The sequence below is a fragment of the Taurulus bubalis genome (genome assembly GCF_910589615.1).
Source record: "Taurulus bubalis genome assembly, chromosome: 1".
Taxonomy (NCBI): Eukaryota; Metazoa; Chordata; class Actinopteri; order Perciformes; family Cottidae; genus Taurulus; species Taurulus bubalis.
In genome coordinates this window covers 21,793,357-21,809,356 of record NC_136589.1, presented here as the reverse complement: position 1 = coordinate 21,809,356, position 16,000 = coordinate 21,793,357, and the positions used below count along the sequence as shown (strand labels likewise).

Genomic DNA, 16,000 nt, shown 5'->3' with positions numbered 1-16,000 from the left:
CACCTTTACTTTAATATGAATGTAACATAACATTATTGGGTGTGCCCTGTGGTACTGGGAAGGAATCTGACCCCTCCGATCGACAGCGATATGTTCTACAGCTGAAAATGAGTGGTAGATAAATAAATAATGACTAAAGATAATAAAAACAAATCATTTGGTGTGAAGAAACATGTCCGGTCTTCGGTTTTCTTTGTGAAATGTTTTACTGTATCTATGATAGGTGTAAGTACACAATTCCTGGTTTGATTTTTCTGCCCATGTGATTCAATATTGATTCATCCCATAATCCAATCTATGCAAATGTGAAACATGTTGCTGAAGATAGATATGATGGTAATATGAAGGACTCTACCTTGTGTCTCAGAGTGGGAATGATTCTCTCGTAGAACTCAGGGTGGGGATGAGCCTCCTGGGATCAGACCAAATACGTTAACATGAATGCTCTGCACTCAAAGTCAAGCCAAAGCATTTCTCTTTGCATACGCTTCGGAATAAACAGCTGATGACTACAAAATCAACAGAAAGATGCAGAGCAATAATTTTTCCCCAAGAAAACCAATCGACACACACCTTAATAAGCATTTCAAGCTCCATCCTCAGACTCATCACTTCTAGCGTTACCGCAGCAACGCAGCCCACATCAGGGTCCGTGACATCATCAGGGAAGCTGAGCCCATCTGGCTGCTGATTGGAGTAGCCATAGAGACAGAGCACTGCTCGTCCTCCCTGGGTGCGGAAAGAACAAAAAGGATGGAATGTGAGCCCAACTTCTTTTTGGTTTCACTTTCCCTAACAGTTGAGCATGAAGGTAGACCCCCAGGTTCTTTATGTAGAAGTGCTGTCAGTCAGTAGTGGTGGGGAAAACAAATTGAGTCTCAGATGCATCGCGATTCTCTCTTGAACGATTATGACTCCATGCAGGAAACTCAATAATCTGACATTTTAAACTCAATTCTCAACGTAATGATCGTCTGTAACAATTCTGTGACACCGGGCTGTCCGCTCTTTACCGCTGCCCCTGAACGCAGCAGACGTAGTACACGTACATCTTGTTTACTTTCTACGCTAGGCTAAATACGAGAGTAGTTTTGGTGAGGGCGGCTGAGCTTCAGCAGCCGAATATGGCTACAGTCTGACCGCCCCCCCCAGGCTTCAAAGCTATGGAAGCATTTTGTTTCTTCTTCCTCTGCCCAACTCAGAAAGGGTGAAGCAAATGCGTTTCAACGGAGCACTTACTCTACTATACTTTATATTGTTACCTGAATGGCGTCAACTGTGGCCCTGAACACTGGGTTGTTGTGTTTCACGGTCCTCCAGTACTTTGGCCTGTTGGGATTTGTCAAATTACAGCCATACTTTTCTAGGATGTTCAATGCTGTAGACAAGCGCTGGAGAGATGTGAGGGTCTGAGGAAGAAACAAAGGACATTTGTCCACAAGTTAAAAAGTTGTATCGTTCAAGTTCAAGTTCATAGAATAGAAACATGCAGATAAAACTCCCTGCCGCACCCACAGTTGTTTTGGCCCCTTATTCATCTCCTGAAGTGCCACATGAAAAATGTAAGATCATAGTAATAACCCCAGTGTCTTCTAAAAGACATACTGTACAGTGTATTACTATTACGCTTAGGATTCCTCCAGTCCACAAAAGCACAAATGATTGACAGAGACTGACTGTAATTGTAACCTACAATTAACCTACAATTAGAGGTTGAGCAATATGGGATGTTCAATGTCCGATAGCAATATTGAGAGAAGCAAAATAGCCGATGGCCCATGTATAATGCCAACATCATGTTTTCCTTTTGCATCTGATGATATACAAAAATTGCATAACATATGGAAAAATTGAGAAACCCAATTGAACGTTGTTGTCTGCACAGTCCTCTGTTTGCTTTAGTAGAGCTGCACTCTGAGTTTGAATTAAAATATAAACTAAATGTCCTGAGAAAATAAACTTTGAAAAAAAGAAAACGTTTTTGCACCTAACAACAACATTTGTTATTTCAGTGGTCTGTCTTTGTCGTTCCACAGCAGCCATACTTTTGCTAATAGCCGTTTAGACCCTGCTTCCTGCTTTCTTACTGTGCAGAGGCTTTTCTGCTTTTTCTCGCCTCTGTTTGCATTTTTCTACTAATACCTTCTGATATTCTTGTTTTTCTTCTGTGAGAATCTTTGAGCAGGAGCTCCTGGACACTTGAGGGTAGACTGCCTCAATTCCCAGACTTAACCCTGGGGTGTATTCTGCCCCAATGTTGGAGGTTAGCCTATAGACTACAGGTTCAACCTGTCAGGGGGTCGTCGTTCTCTTGTGGGGTAATGACGACCTACTGACAAGTCTACCGTTCCACTGTCTCTGAGTCTGAGTGGTGATGGTGTATGCCCCGACTGGGGTGCCCCATTACCTTGAGTAGGCACACCCACTGGTTCAGGTGAGTAGGGAACCCCTTCCATGTTCTCAGGTTGCTGCAGTGATGATGGCTCAAAACCATGGAATGGCTCCAATAGCTGTTCTGGGTTTGCCATTCGACCTGAGTCCTCACAGAGGGTGGTCCCTGGCAACAGTTGATCCACGTGTCTTCTCCAGACGATGTTCTCTGGTGTCAGAACTGTGTAGGACACAGGTCCTGTTTGTGCGACAACTGTTGCTTGTATCCACTTTGGACCTTTACAGTAGTTCCGAGCAAGAACTCTCTCTCCAGTTCTGAAGCTTCTGTCTTTTGCCGTTCTCCGTCTCTCCACCTGTGCTCTTTGTTGTGTCTGTACGACCTGCTTAGTCTTCAGTGGTCTGAGAAGGTCGAGTCGTGTGCGCAACTGTCTTTTCATCATGGCTGACGCGGGGGCCACTTTGGTTGTAGCATGGGGGGTGTTTCTGTAGGTCAACAGGAAGGCGCTTAGGCGCTTGTTGAGCGATCCGTTTCCTTGTGATGATTTTAGAGCTTGCTTCATAGTCTGCACAAATCTTTCCGCTAGGTCGTTAGTAGCGGGATTATAGGGAGCTGACTTGATGTGCTGGATTCCGTTTGCTTCCATGAATGACTGGAACTCTTCAGACACCAGTTGCGGCCCGTTATCACTAATGAGTTGCGTGGGCAATCCAAAGCGACTGAAGATGGACCGTAGCTCTTCGATGGTTCTCTCTGATGAAGTGCTTTTCATTATGGCGACCTCTGGCCATTTGCTGTGTGCATCAGCTACGACTAAGAACATGCGATCCTACAGTGGACCTGCAAAGTCTATGTGGACTCTCTGCCAAGGCTCTTCTGGAAAGTCCCATGGGTGCAGTGGCGCTAGCGGAGGCATGTTTCTCGTCTTTTGACATGCAGAACATGACTTGGCCTTGTCTTCGATAGCTGCGTCTAAGCCTGGCCACCAAAAGTAGCTGCGCGCAATCTCTTTCATTCGCACCATGCCACAGTGCCCTGAATGGAGATCCTCAAGTACCTGCTTTCTCAGTGGCGGCGGAATGATGACTCGAAAACCCCATAACAAGCATCCAGCCTGAACTGTGAGCTCGTTCCTCCTCACCAGGTAAGGCTTTAGGCTGTCTGACAGCTCTCTTCCTCTCCCATGAGTGACAATGTCCATGACCTTAGACATCACTGGGTCAGTGTGGGTCAACGCCTTCACATGGGCTGAGGTAACTGGGGCGTTGCTCACTTCCTTGAAGTAGAAGATTTTAGCCTCGGAGTGCTTCTTGTGCGTGACAGGTAAGGGAAGCCTTGAGAGGCCGTCTGCATTCCCGTGCCGCTAAGCTCTTCTTTACTTGATATCATACCGGTGAGCAGACAACAGTAATGCCCATTGCTGCATGCAGCTGGCTGCGAGCGATGGAATTCCAGTGTGGGGACCAAAGATGGAGGTGTGTGGTCTATGGTCTGTTAGCAGCGTGAATCGTTTTCCGAACAGAAACTGATGGAATTTCTTTACTCCGAAGATTATAGGGAGTGCTTTACGCTCTATCTGTGCATAATTGCTCTCTGCTTTGCTCAAAGTTCGTGATGCGAAAGCAATTGCCCTTTCTTCACCTGATGGCATTATGTGTGAGATCACAGCACCAACACCATAACGCGATGCGTCACACGCTAACTGTAATGGCAAGTCGGGGTTGAAGTGGGTGAGGGCTTCTGAATGGACTAAGGCTCTTTTAGCTTTCTTAAAAGCTTCCTCACATCTGTCTGACCATCTCCACTGTATGGTTTTGTTCAAAAGTTCATACAGTGGTTTTAGTATGTTTGATAGGTTCGGCACAAACTTTGCGTAGTACGTCAGTAGTCCCAAGAATGATCGCAGCTGACTCACGTTTTGTGGGGATGGAGCTTCCTCAACCGCTTTCACCTTAGATGGTGCCTTGTGCAGCCCAGCACCGTCGATAATGTGGCCCAGGTACTCAACTGAAGACTGGAAAAACTCACATTTGTCCGTCCGGACCCGCAGTCCGTACTCCTCCAGTCTCTGTAGTGCGGCGTCAAGGTTTCTCAGGTGCTCCTGGTCGTCTTTACCTGTGATGAGAAGGTCATCGAGGTAACACTGGACACCGGTGAGTCCACTCAGTATCTGGTCCATAGCTCTCTGGAACAAGGCCGGGGCTGAGGTGATGCCAAAGGGAAGCCTCTTGTACCTAAACAGTCCTTTGTGAGTCACTATGGTCAACAGTTCTTGTGAGTCTTCGTCAACATGCATCTGAAGATAAGCCTGACATAAGTCTATCTTACTGAATTTCTGTCCTTCAGCTAAACCAGCAAACAGATCGTCAATGAGGGGCAATGGATATTGTTCAGCTGTCAAGACCGGGTTCACAGTGACTTTGAAGTCTCCACAAAGTCTGATGGATTTGTCTTTCTTCAGGACTGGAACAACTGGTGTAGCCCATTCACTAACACTTACTGGTTCTAGTACTCCACTCTTGACTAGTTTGTCCAGTTCAGCTTCAACTTTTGGTTTTATGGCGTATGGGACAGGCCTGGCTTTGAAGCATTTGGGCTTGCTGTTTGGTTTCACAGTCAATTTAACGGTAATGTCCTTCATACTACCAAGTTCTCCCTTGAACACTTCAGCATGTTTCTTCAATATTCCTTGTAGGTTCATGCCCTCAACTCTTGCCATCATATGGATTTCCTGCCAGTTTAATTTGATCTTTTTCAGCCACGTGCGTCCTAATAACGCTGGGTGACTGCCCTTCACAATGTAGAGTGGTAGCTTTACCTCCTGTTTGTTGAGCTTCACTGTTACAGTCACGATTCCTCTTACTGGTACAGGCTCACCAGTGTACGTTTTCAGCGTGATCTTCGTTGGCTGTGGTGTGAGGTGACTTAGTTTCTCCTTGTATACAACCTCAGACACCAAGGATACAGCTGCTCCTGTGTCCACTTTAGGGCTGCAACAACGAATCGATAAAATCGATAAAAATCGATTATCAAAAGTGTTGGCAACGAATTTCATTATCGATTCGTTGTGTCGCGCGATTATTATGCCGGGCAATAAGTCGCGGAGAAGAAAAAAAAGAGCGGAGCAGAGCAACTTGCCGGCCAGCGTTTCTGAGATTGGAGTGAGACACGAGAAAAGCTGAGGTTGTGATGTTCTCAAAAATAGAAGATCTTTGACAAGTCGAGTCTTGGCCAATCAGCGTCTTCATGTTCCTCAAACTTGTTGTTAATGGAAGCTAGTCAGCTTGCTATCGCGTTAGCTAACGTGTTTGGGTTGTGTATTGTCGTTAAAGTTCCGTTATGTTCCGTTACAGTTCAGTCTTGCTTGTAAAAAAACGCAACGTGATGAAACATGCCGTCACCCCCCGGTCTGGTTCAGTTCACGTTGTCACTCGTTAACGTTAAACCGGCACACCGGCGGATCTGGCTGCAGGTTTTTTTTGTTTTTTTTTACTCAAAGTAGAATGAAGCAAATCACGTCGTTGGGCTTAGCCAACAACGTGACGTCGTGGTCATAAGAGACCCAGAATGAAAGAGTTTAAGGATAGGACACTCTATATGGAGCAGTACAGCTTCCCTCTGTATTTCATACATATTGATAAAGCAGGGTATGTAAATGCAGCCTCTGGAGGGATCAATTACAGTAAAAAGGGCTCACATTTGGCAGATGTAAAGCATAGATGTGTATGTTTTTAGTGTTAGTCCATTTTGTTGTTTTAATTAACAGCTCAGTGATGTTCAAGGAGCAACCTGTTTGTGCACTTTCTGAAGATGTTTTGCACTGTCACTTCTGTTTTTGAATAAAGGGTTGGAAATGAACGCTTTTTTGATAAAAACATTTTTTTATCCGATTCATCGATTAATCGAAACAATAATCAACCGATTCATCGATTATTAAAATAATCGTTAGTTGCAGCCCTAGTCCACTTGCATCCGTACTGCCTTCCCATCCAGTAGCGGTGTCACCCAGTATCCATGCTTTTCATCTGAAAAAGACAAAATATGCACAGAATGCACAGACTCTTCCCCTTCAGATGGGGTGTCACTTTGGTCTTCCTCTGTGTATTCCAGTTTGTGCACTTTCTTTTTGTACTTCCTGAAGTCACTTTTCCTTTGTTCAGTATTTTTGGTTGACTGTCCCTTTTTGCTTTTACATGCACGCTCAATGTGACCCTTTTTGCCACAACAGTCTAAGTCTTTGCACCAACACTCCTCTGCTTGGTGCCCTGGTTTCCCACAGCGATAGCATGGTTTGCCACCTACAGTTGTGTACCTGAGATCTGTAGACACCTTATGCACTTGGGTTGCTGTACTTAGCTGCTGTGCATCTCTGTTTGCCATTTCCATTGAAGTACTCACTTCTATTGCTTTCTGCAATGTTAAGTCACTCTCTGTCAACAGGCGTTTCTGAATTGTCCCACTGCGCATGCCACACACTAACCTATCCCGTACAGTGTCATTTAGAGAACGTCCAAATTCACAGTGTTGTGATAACTGTTTCAGTACAGCTACAAACTGTGAGATTGACTCTCCCTCCTCTTGATTTCTCTTGTGGAATCTGAATCTCTCAGCAATGATCAGTGGTTTTGGAGAATAATGTGCTTTTAAAATAGCCACTATTTCATCATAACATCTGTCACCAGGCTTTTCAGGTGTTACTAGGCTGCGCAGGAGATTGAACGTTTTTCCTCCGATGACAGTCAAAAAGGTTGGCACAACCACATCTGTTTTGATGTCATTAGCTAACACAAAGTACTCAAAACGTTCCGCGTAAGAACTCCATTGTTCCACCGATTCATCAAATGGTCCTATATTTCCAACCAGTGCCGCCATTGTCTCAGTTTTACTCACTGCCCTTTTTCTCTCAACACTCGCGGAGATTTATTTTCCTCCCGCGGCGAACTTCCCCTCATTCGCCGACGTGCCGTTGGAAGCTAGCTAGCTCCTCGTTTCCTTCGCGTCTTTTTACCGCGAAAAAAAAAAAAAGTATTAAACTCGGAATTTTCACCGAAAATAATAACACGATGTAAGAACGTTTCTTCCTCGTCGCCAGTTTTGTTATAGAGCACACTCTATACTCATATAACTAATAATAAGATGACATGACACGGTGGTTTCAAATAACGTGCATTTCTTTACTGTATCGTTCACATGACAAAATACCCAGCATTCTACACGGGTTAACAGTGGGGCACTACGGATGCCCCCGAGGGAACAAACACAATTGAATAACAATACACAACACTCCTCAACCCCGGTGTTACACCCCAACTGGTTTTCAAACCTATGGTTTCCCTACGCGTGCGTGCGCTGTCTCCACTTCCCAGCTGCAGCGGTTTCTGTCTGGTCACCAGATTCGTCTCACATTCACAAACATAGGCCGTTTCTCAATCAGCGTTCTTCTCTGTACTTGTGTTCTCGTGGACTCGTGAAACGTCATCAGTCGCGGCCCAAGTACTGTTCCAATTCAAAAGTCCGCTTCTCGCCAAGAACGGTGAAAATGCCCGGATGTGACTTGATCCGCCCATTTTACCGGGGATGCATCAGAGCAGACTTGAGCGTTCTTGAGAGAGCCAATATCCCAGAATGCATTTCGGACCAGCAAACGGGGAACAATGACGGATGAGAAAACTCATAACTGAAAGTTGACATTCTCTGAATACTACCGTTGTTGAGTCACAAAATGTAATTTTATGATGTTTTCAGGCGAGAAGTTAGTTGTTTAAGCATCAAATCTGTGGTCGCTTTCTCAAGAATCGGCCGACTTAAAAAAATACGCCGACGGGTTGAGGTCCTGCTCGCGGGACCGTGAGCCCCGCAGCACCGGGCCGTCAGCGCTCTGCTGCCCGCCGAGAGCAGCCTGATCTCGGCTGGACTTTTTGAAATGATCCGCTGGCTCCGATGTCTCCGTATCGATTAAACATGAGATATAATTCTGTTTCGAGGATTTAACAAGCAATCATTATTATTTATTCAGTCACATTAAATCAGTTTGACTGAGGGAAAGGTTAAGGTTTATAACTTAAGATTTTAATGTAACTTTTACTTTGAACTACAGCGGTGTCTTAGTACTTTTGACCGAATTGTTTGCAATTATATGTATATATGTATATATATATATATATATATATATATATATATATATGTATATATATATATATATATATATATATATATATATATATATATATATATATATATATATATATATATATAAATACATATTTATAAACATATAATACATACAATTATATGTGTATCTATATAAATATATAAGTATATATAAAACGAGTCACAACACCTTACCCTCACGAGGGTAAGGTGAGGGTAAGGTGGAGCGGGAGATCGACAGACGGATCGGTGCGGCTGCAGCAATAAAACAGGCGCTGTACCGGTCCGTCCTGGTGAAGAGGGAGCTGAGCCGGAAGGCGAAGCTCTCCATTTACTGGTCGGTCTATGTTCCAACCCTCACCTATGGTCACGAACTATGGGTCGTGACCGAAAGAACGAGATCTCGAATACAAGCGGCCGAAATGAGCTTCCTCCGCAGGGTGGCCGGGCTCACCCTTAGAGATAGGGTAAGGAGCTCGGACATCAGGAGGGAGCTTGGAGTCGAGTCGCTGCTCCTTCGTGTCGAAAGGAGTCAGCTGAGGTGGTTCGGGCATCTAGTCAGGATGCCTCCTGGACGCCTCCCATTAGAGGTTTTCCAGGCACGTCCAACTGGTAGGAGACCCCGGGGAAAACCGAGGACACGCTGGAGGGATTATATCTCCCGGCTGGCCTTGGAACGCCTCGGGATCCCCCAGAATGAGCTGGAAAGTGTTGCGGGTGAGAGGGAAGCCTGGGTCGGCCTGCTGAACCTGCTGCCACCGCGACCCGACCCCGGATAAGCGGCTGATAATGGATGGATGGATGGATGGTATATATAAAACACATTTATAAACATATTATATCTACATTTATATGTGTATCTATATAAGTATTTATATAAAATACATATTTATAAACACAATAATATATATACACACAATATATATATATATACACACAATATATATATATATATATATATATATATATATATATATATATACACACAATGATATGTGTATGTCTGTGAAACCAGTACAAAAAGAGCAGGGTTGTCATATTTTGTTTGAATGTAAAAATACTTTACAGTGAAGAATCAGAGTAACCATGACAACAGCTGAGGTGGTGACGTCATCAAGTCAGCTGCTGTTCCAATTGCAGAAAGACCATCCTGCGTCCTCCTGTCCTTGAGAGTCTGAACTCCCAAGTCCAGACTCTCAAGACCAGACTCCAGAAGTTCACAGGCCAAGACTTGTGTACTTGGTATTGAGAAACGGCCATATTGCTGGAGATCTTCAAGCCACATTTCATCTCCATTGCAGCGATCGTGATTGTATAAGTGAGCGCAGCATCACAACCTTGTATGAAGAAATACATTAAAGAAAATATATTTATAAAAAGATCACAACGACCTGGATTCGACCCCTGTCGAGCAAAATGCAAATCTACTGAAAGACGGTGACTCAACCTACAGAGCCACCTAATATTAGAAATACTCAGGTCATTTCAGGTATTACTCATTTATGTCACATCTCCTCTGTGTCCAGGGAACCTCTTGGTCTAGGTGAGCTGAAACAACTGGTTACCTCGGGCGGATATTAAACCATGTCTCAACATATTTAGCGATGCTTTTTCGCGAGGCTACGGCCAGACACCACTGACGCATTTTGACAAAAACAATTCTACTTTTGTGACGATCGTATTGTGAAAAGACACTAAAAACATTGCGAACACTGAGACACAGGAAGAGTGGAATACTAGTAATGTTCTACCCACAAAACAATGAAGAACTTGTAGTCAAGTAGTGCTGACAGCAGAAGAGGCGACAACATGTTTGTGGAGTTCCACGACAGTGGTTTAATATCCGCCCGAGGTAACCAGTTGTTTCAGCCCACCTAGACCAAGAGGTTCCCTGGACACAGAGGAGATGTGACATAAATGAGTGATACCTGAAATGACTTGAGTTGTTTTAATAATAAGTGGCTCTGTAGGTTGAGCCACCGTCTTTCAGTAGATTTGCATTTTGCTCGACAGGGATCGAATCCAGGTCGTTGCGATCTTTTTATAAATATATTTTCTTTAACGTATTTCTTCATACGTGGTTGTGATGCAGCGCTCACTTATACAATCACGATCGCTGCAATGGAGATGAAATGTGGCTTGAAGATCTCCAGCAATATGTTTGTGAATGTGTGACGAATCTGGTGACCAGACAGAAAACCTCTGCAGCTGTGAAGTGAAGACAACGCACGCACGCGTAGGGAAACCAGTAGGTTTGAAAACCAGTTGGGGTGTAACACCGGTACGCAGCTGGACACAGCAGAAAACAGCTGGGAAAAGTAAAACCAGCAAAGAAACTCCATAACAACCAAGCCTACAACTTAAAAACAGATTTGCTCCATTGTCGCAGGATCCTAAATCTGATGATCTGGATAAGCAGCTATCTTCTCAAAGCAGGGTAAGAACTGAGAGTGAATGTGAACGTAAAAGGCCGCAGGAAAAGCTACTAACTGGGCCCGAGACTCTGATTGTTGGAGACTATGCTGTAAAAGATGTCAGAACGATGTGCAGCAAGAATACCAAAATACTCTGCTTTCCGACAGATATGGTGTCTAACACGAGAGCCAAAATCCTGAACATCATGGCTGACCATCCCACGGTGAAAAACCTCATTGTGCATAGGGGAAGCTGTGATATTGTGAAACAAGAGTCTGAAGTTCTGAAGCGAGACTTTATTGACTTGTTAAACACAAGTCAGCTCTGTCAATGCTGAGGTGTTTATCAGTGGCCCTCTTCCACCAGCCAGGAGAGGAGATGAAAGATTCAGCAGGTTGTTTGAACTGAACAGATGGCTGTCAACTGCATGTACTGACCATACAGTACATTTTATCGACAATTTTTACATTTTCTGGGAGCGTATACATCTTTTTAAGGCAGATGGAGTTTGCCTGAACAAGTCAGGGGTAAAACTCTTTACCTCTAACTTATTTTTCTTCCTGCCTCACTCGTCTGTTCCCACTGCCAAGGACAGGAGACAAGAGGAATCTAAACAAGAGATAACCACACAGCATCGCCGTGGAGACCTCAAGGGAAGGATGCAAAAGGAGAGCCAAGAGGAGGAGTCTCCACCCTCATCAAGGATTGATACCCCCTTCGAAGAGGAGGAGTCTCCACCCTCATCAAGGATTGATACCCCCTTCGAAGAGGAGGAGTCTCCACCCTCATCATCAAGGATTGATATCCCTCTCGGAGAGGACGAGTCTTTACTTCCCTCACCAGCACCTACTTCCAGCCCCCACACTTCATCCAGGTCCCTCTCCTCTCTATTCTCTCCCTCCTCCCCATCCTCCCCCCACCTGGAGTTCACTGACCACATGAAAGAGCTGGTCATTGCTGGAACCAAATTCACTCCCCTCCGCACTCCCACTTCCCGTGCTGAAACCCCTCCAGCTAGACCTCCGTCACTGGTTCTAAGTGCTTTGACGCAAACACCGAAGTTAAAGCGCCGTGCCCCTCTCCCGCCTCCACAACATCTCCACAACCATCCTCTATCTCCCCTACCTGATAAAGAAGATGAATTGATATCTTTTGGGTCCGGACTACAAGGTTAATGACACCACTGATTATCTCCAGGAACAGTCGGGACCCTGTATGAAGTTAACCTTCTTAATTCCTTTCCTGACTTCTAGAAAAGGAAAGGTGAGGCTGTGAAGAAACATTAGTAAATCTGAAAATGTATCCAATTTAACATTCATTCCTCGTCAGCCTGTCCAAAGAAATAGGGCAAATATAGTTTTAAACACATTCAACTTAGCTTTATTAAATGTCAGTTTTCTGTCAGGAAAAACATTTTTAATCAATAATTTCATTATTAGGCACAAACTTGATCTTTTGTTTTTAACCGAAACCTGGTTAGACCAAGATAACAGTGCAGCTGTTCTTATTGAAGCAACACCTCCCAACTTCAGTTTCATGAGTGAAACAAGAGTGCATAAGAAAGGAGGTGGAGTTGCTATTTTATATAATGAGTCTCTTCAATGCAAGCAGATGTCTTTTGGTCATTTTACTTCCTTTGAATATGTGGCTCTCAATTCCACTCAAGTTTTATTCCTCAACATTTACAGACCACCTAAATACTGTGCCACCTTCTTTGATGAGTTTACTGAACTGCTGTCTATAATCTGTATTGATTTTGATTGTGTTGTCATTGTTGGTGATTTTAATATCCATGTTGATAATCCCCAGGACAGAGCTATGTCTATAGAGCTATGTGGTGTCCTTGATAACTATGATCTGACTCAGCATGTAACAGGTCCCACCCACAACAAGGGGCACACTCTAGACCTAATCATCACCAAAGGTCTGGACATTTCCAAGGCTGCTGTGGCCGATGTTGCACTCTCTGATCATTTCTGTGTTTTCTTTGAGAGTGCAATCTCCCTACACACAAATGTCCAAACCGAGGTTGTGTCAAAGCATCACTGAAAACACCAGTGAACTATTTATACAAAAGTTCTCCTCCACACCAGGCCTCTCTTGCATCTCAGTCAATGAGCTTGTGGATGGCTTCAATTCTAAAGTTAAAAATGTTATTGATGCCATTGCACCCACTAAGGTGAAGGTTATCTCGGGTAAGAAACGATCCCCTTGGAGAAATGCCACGCTGGTCAGAATAGAGAAAAGAGAGTGTCGGAAAGCAGAGCGCAGGTGGCGAAAAACTAATCTCCAGGTTCACTGTGGTATCTATCAAGAGAGACTTCACAACTATAATTTGGAACTTAGAAATGCAAGACAGTCCTTATTCTCTGACATCATAACCAAAAACAATAACAATACCTTATTTGCTACCGTCGACAGGCTAACAAACCCTCCGGTGTCAGTAACTGCTACGCTCTACAGTACTGAAACTGTTTTGTTAAGGTTTTCAATGACATCCACTTAAACACACACAGTGGCAGAACTTCAGTCCTAGTATTACTGGATCTCAGTTTGACACGGTCGATCATGACATACTACGAGACAGACTGAAAGTCTGGGTAGGACTCTCTGGCGCAGCACTTAACTGGTTTGAATCCTACTTGAAGGACCGACAATACTTTGTGTCGGTAGCTAATTACACATCAGAGCTGACTAGGATGACATGTGGGGTTCCCCAAGGCTCAATACTGGGGCCTCTTCTGTTCAACATCTACATGCTTCCACTGGCACAGATTATAAAAAAAAAAAAAAAAGTTTGTTATCATAATTATGCAGATGACACACAAATCTACATAACTATATCATCAGGGGACTACAGTCCCATACAAGGGCTGGCTACATGCATTGAAGAAATCAATAACTGGATGTGCCAACAAAACAGAAGTAATTGTTTTTGGTCCCAAGGACGAATGATTGAAAGTCAGCGCTCAGCTTCAATCACTGATGTAAAAAACCTCAAACCAAGCCAGAAATCTAGGTGTAGTTATGGATTCAGACCTCAACCTTAACAGCCATATCAAGACAATTACAAAATCAGCCTACTATCACCTGAAGAATATATCAAGGGTTAGAGGACTTATATCTCAACAGGATTTGGAGAAACTTGTCCATGCATTTATCTTCAGTAGACTTGACTACTGTAACAGTGTGTTCACAGGCCTCTGTAAAAAGTCAATCAGAAAGCTGCAGCTATTTCAAGTCCTCACTAAGACCAGGAAAGGGGATCACATCACTCCAGTTATGAGGTCTTTGCACTGGCTTCCTGTCAAACAAATAATTTACTTTCAAATCCTGCTGCTGGTTTATAAAGCACTGAATGGTTTAGGGCCTAAGTATGTTTGTGATCTACTGCTACCTTATGAACCATCCTGGCCCCTCAGGTCGTCTTGGACTGGTCTACTTTCTGTTCCAAGAGGCAGAACTAAACATGGAGAAGCAGCGTTCAGCTTTTCTGCTCCACAGATCTGGAACAAGGTCCCTGAAAGCTGCAGGTCTGCTGAGACTCTCAGCTCCTTTTACTGTTACTGTTAATGTTATATCTAAAAATGTTTTACTGTTACTGTTAATGTTATATCTAAAAATGGCATTAATCGTCCGACCAACTCATCGTTCCATCCCTACCCACACTCCCAATCCCCTTGGTCTCTACGTCTGGATGGACATTGTACCGGTATTTCCAGGTTTGGGATATTGTCTGTGTACCTGCTCTCTCTCTCACCTCCTTCCTGTTGCTGCCGAAGCTGTTTTCTATCACCATGGTCTCTGCGGTGATGTGGCAGTATTTGGAGCAGGGCGGCAAGGGCAGATTAGCCATAGCCATCACTCCAACCCGCACCTCCACCACCCTGCCGCCGGAGTACAGACACACTTCAGCCCGACTCCGCACCTCCTGCAGCTGCTCCGACAGAGATGGCATTCTACACACACACACAAACACACACACACACACACACACACACACACACACACACACACACACACACACACACACACTCAGTGACTGACCACACCTATGCATCTACAGTGAGTCACACACATTTATAAAAGATTGTATTATCTAAGGCTACATCCACATTAATACGCTTTCGTTTTAAAACAAAAACGATCTCAAAGCTATCAAACTGTCGCTCAGAGTCATGCGATCGGGGCGTGACGACTCAGGGAAGGACACATAGAGACTGCTAAGACCAATCAAGTAACGGACGCGGGCTTCTACGTCATCATTTCCAAACTTCTCCGTTTACGCCTGTCTATGCTAGGACGTAACCCAGGGTCTTCAAGCGTATCCGTCTACGTCATCGTTCCAAACTCCTCTGTTTCCGGTGCTCTAAAACTCCGGCGTAGTGAGGACGCTCAGTTTGAACATAGCAAAATATATGCGTTTTAAAAAGAAAGTTAGCAGTGTGGACACGGCCTAAATGTAATGTCTCACATCAGCATGTCGATGTGCTCACAATAATATCAGTGACATGCGAACGTTCAGCAGCTTTAATATGCATGTTGTTACAGCTAAACACAAACTTGTCATTAGTTTTTCAGGTTGTTTGATCATAAACCAAACAACCTGAGAGTTTGACCTGATGATGGTGCCAGAGAAAATGTTCAAGGCCTACTTCGGTATTTCACAACCTGGGCCTTACCGACCCGTGTGATTGTGTCGAAGCACCTAATATGGAGAACATGTCTTTGAAACTGGTCCCGTGTAGAGAAAGACCGCTGCAGCCAGCGATCCTCTACACGGGCTGCAATGTCATCATATCGAGCAACTTCTCACCATCAATGTACAGACACGAAAAGTGGTTGTTTTTGCCAAGGACAGCCTCCCATTGTTATCATAAGTGTCTGACAACACTGTGGAAAGAACCCTACATAGCTATACAATGTTGGGAGTAATAATATTGTTTTGTAACGCAGCAACAAAATGATCAAAATATGTTTGTATTTTGATCATTTTGTTGGTCAAATTCCAGTCTCTGGTACTAATGTCAGGTGTTTAAACTGAGA

At 44.1% G+C, this 16,000-nt stretch overlaps 1 protein-coding gene across 1 annotated transcript in view; it reads right to left on the bottom strand.

Annotated features, from left to right (window-relative positions):
- rnf31 (ring finger protein 31) overlaps positions 1-14,912 on the bottom strand; it is a gene marked incomplete at its 5' end in the record, with an annotated part of 32,382 nt that extends 17,470 nt beyond the window's left edge. Inside the window, 4 exons of the mRNA XM_079228108.1 lie at positions 356-412; positions 574-729; positions 1,263-1,409; positions 14,715-14,912. Of these exons, the coding sequence (XP_079084234.1) occupies positions 356-412; positions 574-729; positions 1,263-1,409; positions 14,715-14,912 (558 nt within the window). The remainder of the gene's footprint in view (positions 1-355; positions 413-573; positions 730-1,262; positions 1,410-14,714) is intronic.
- Between the last annotated feature and the right edge of the window lie 1,088 nt (positions 14,913-16,000).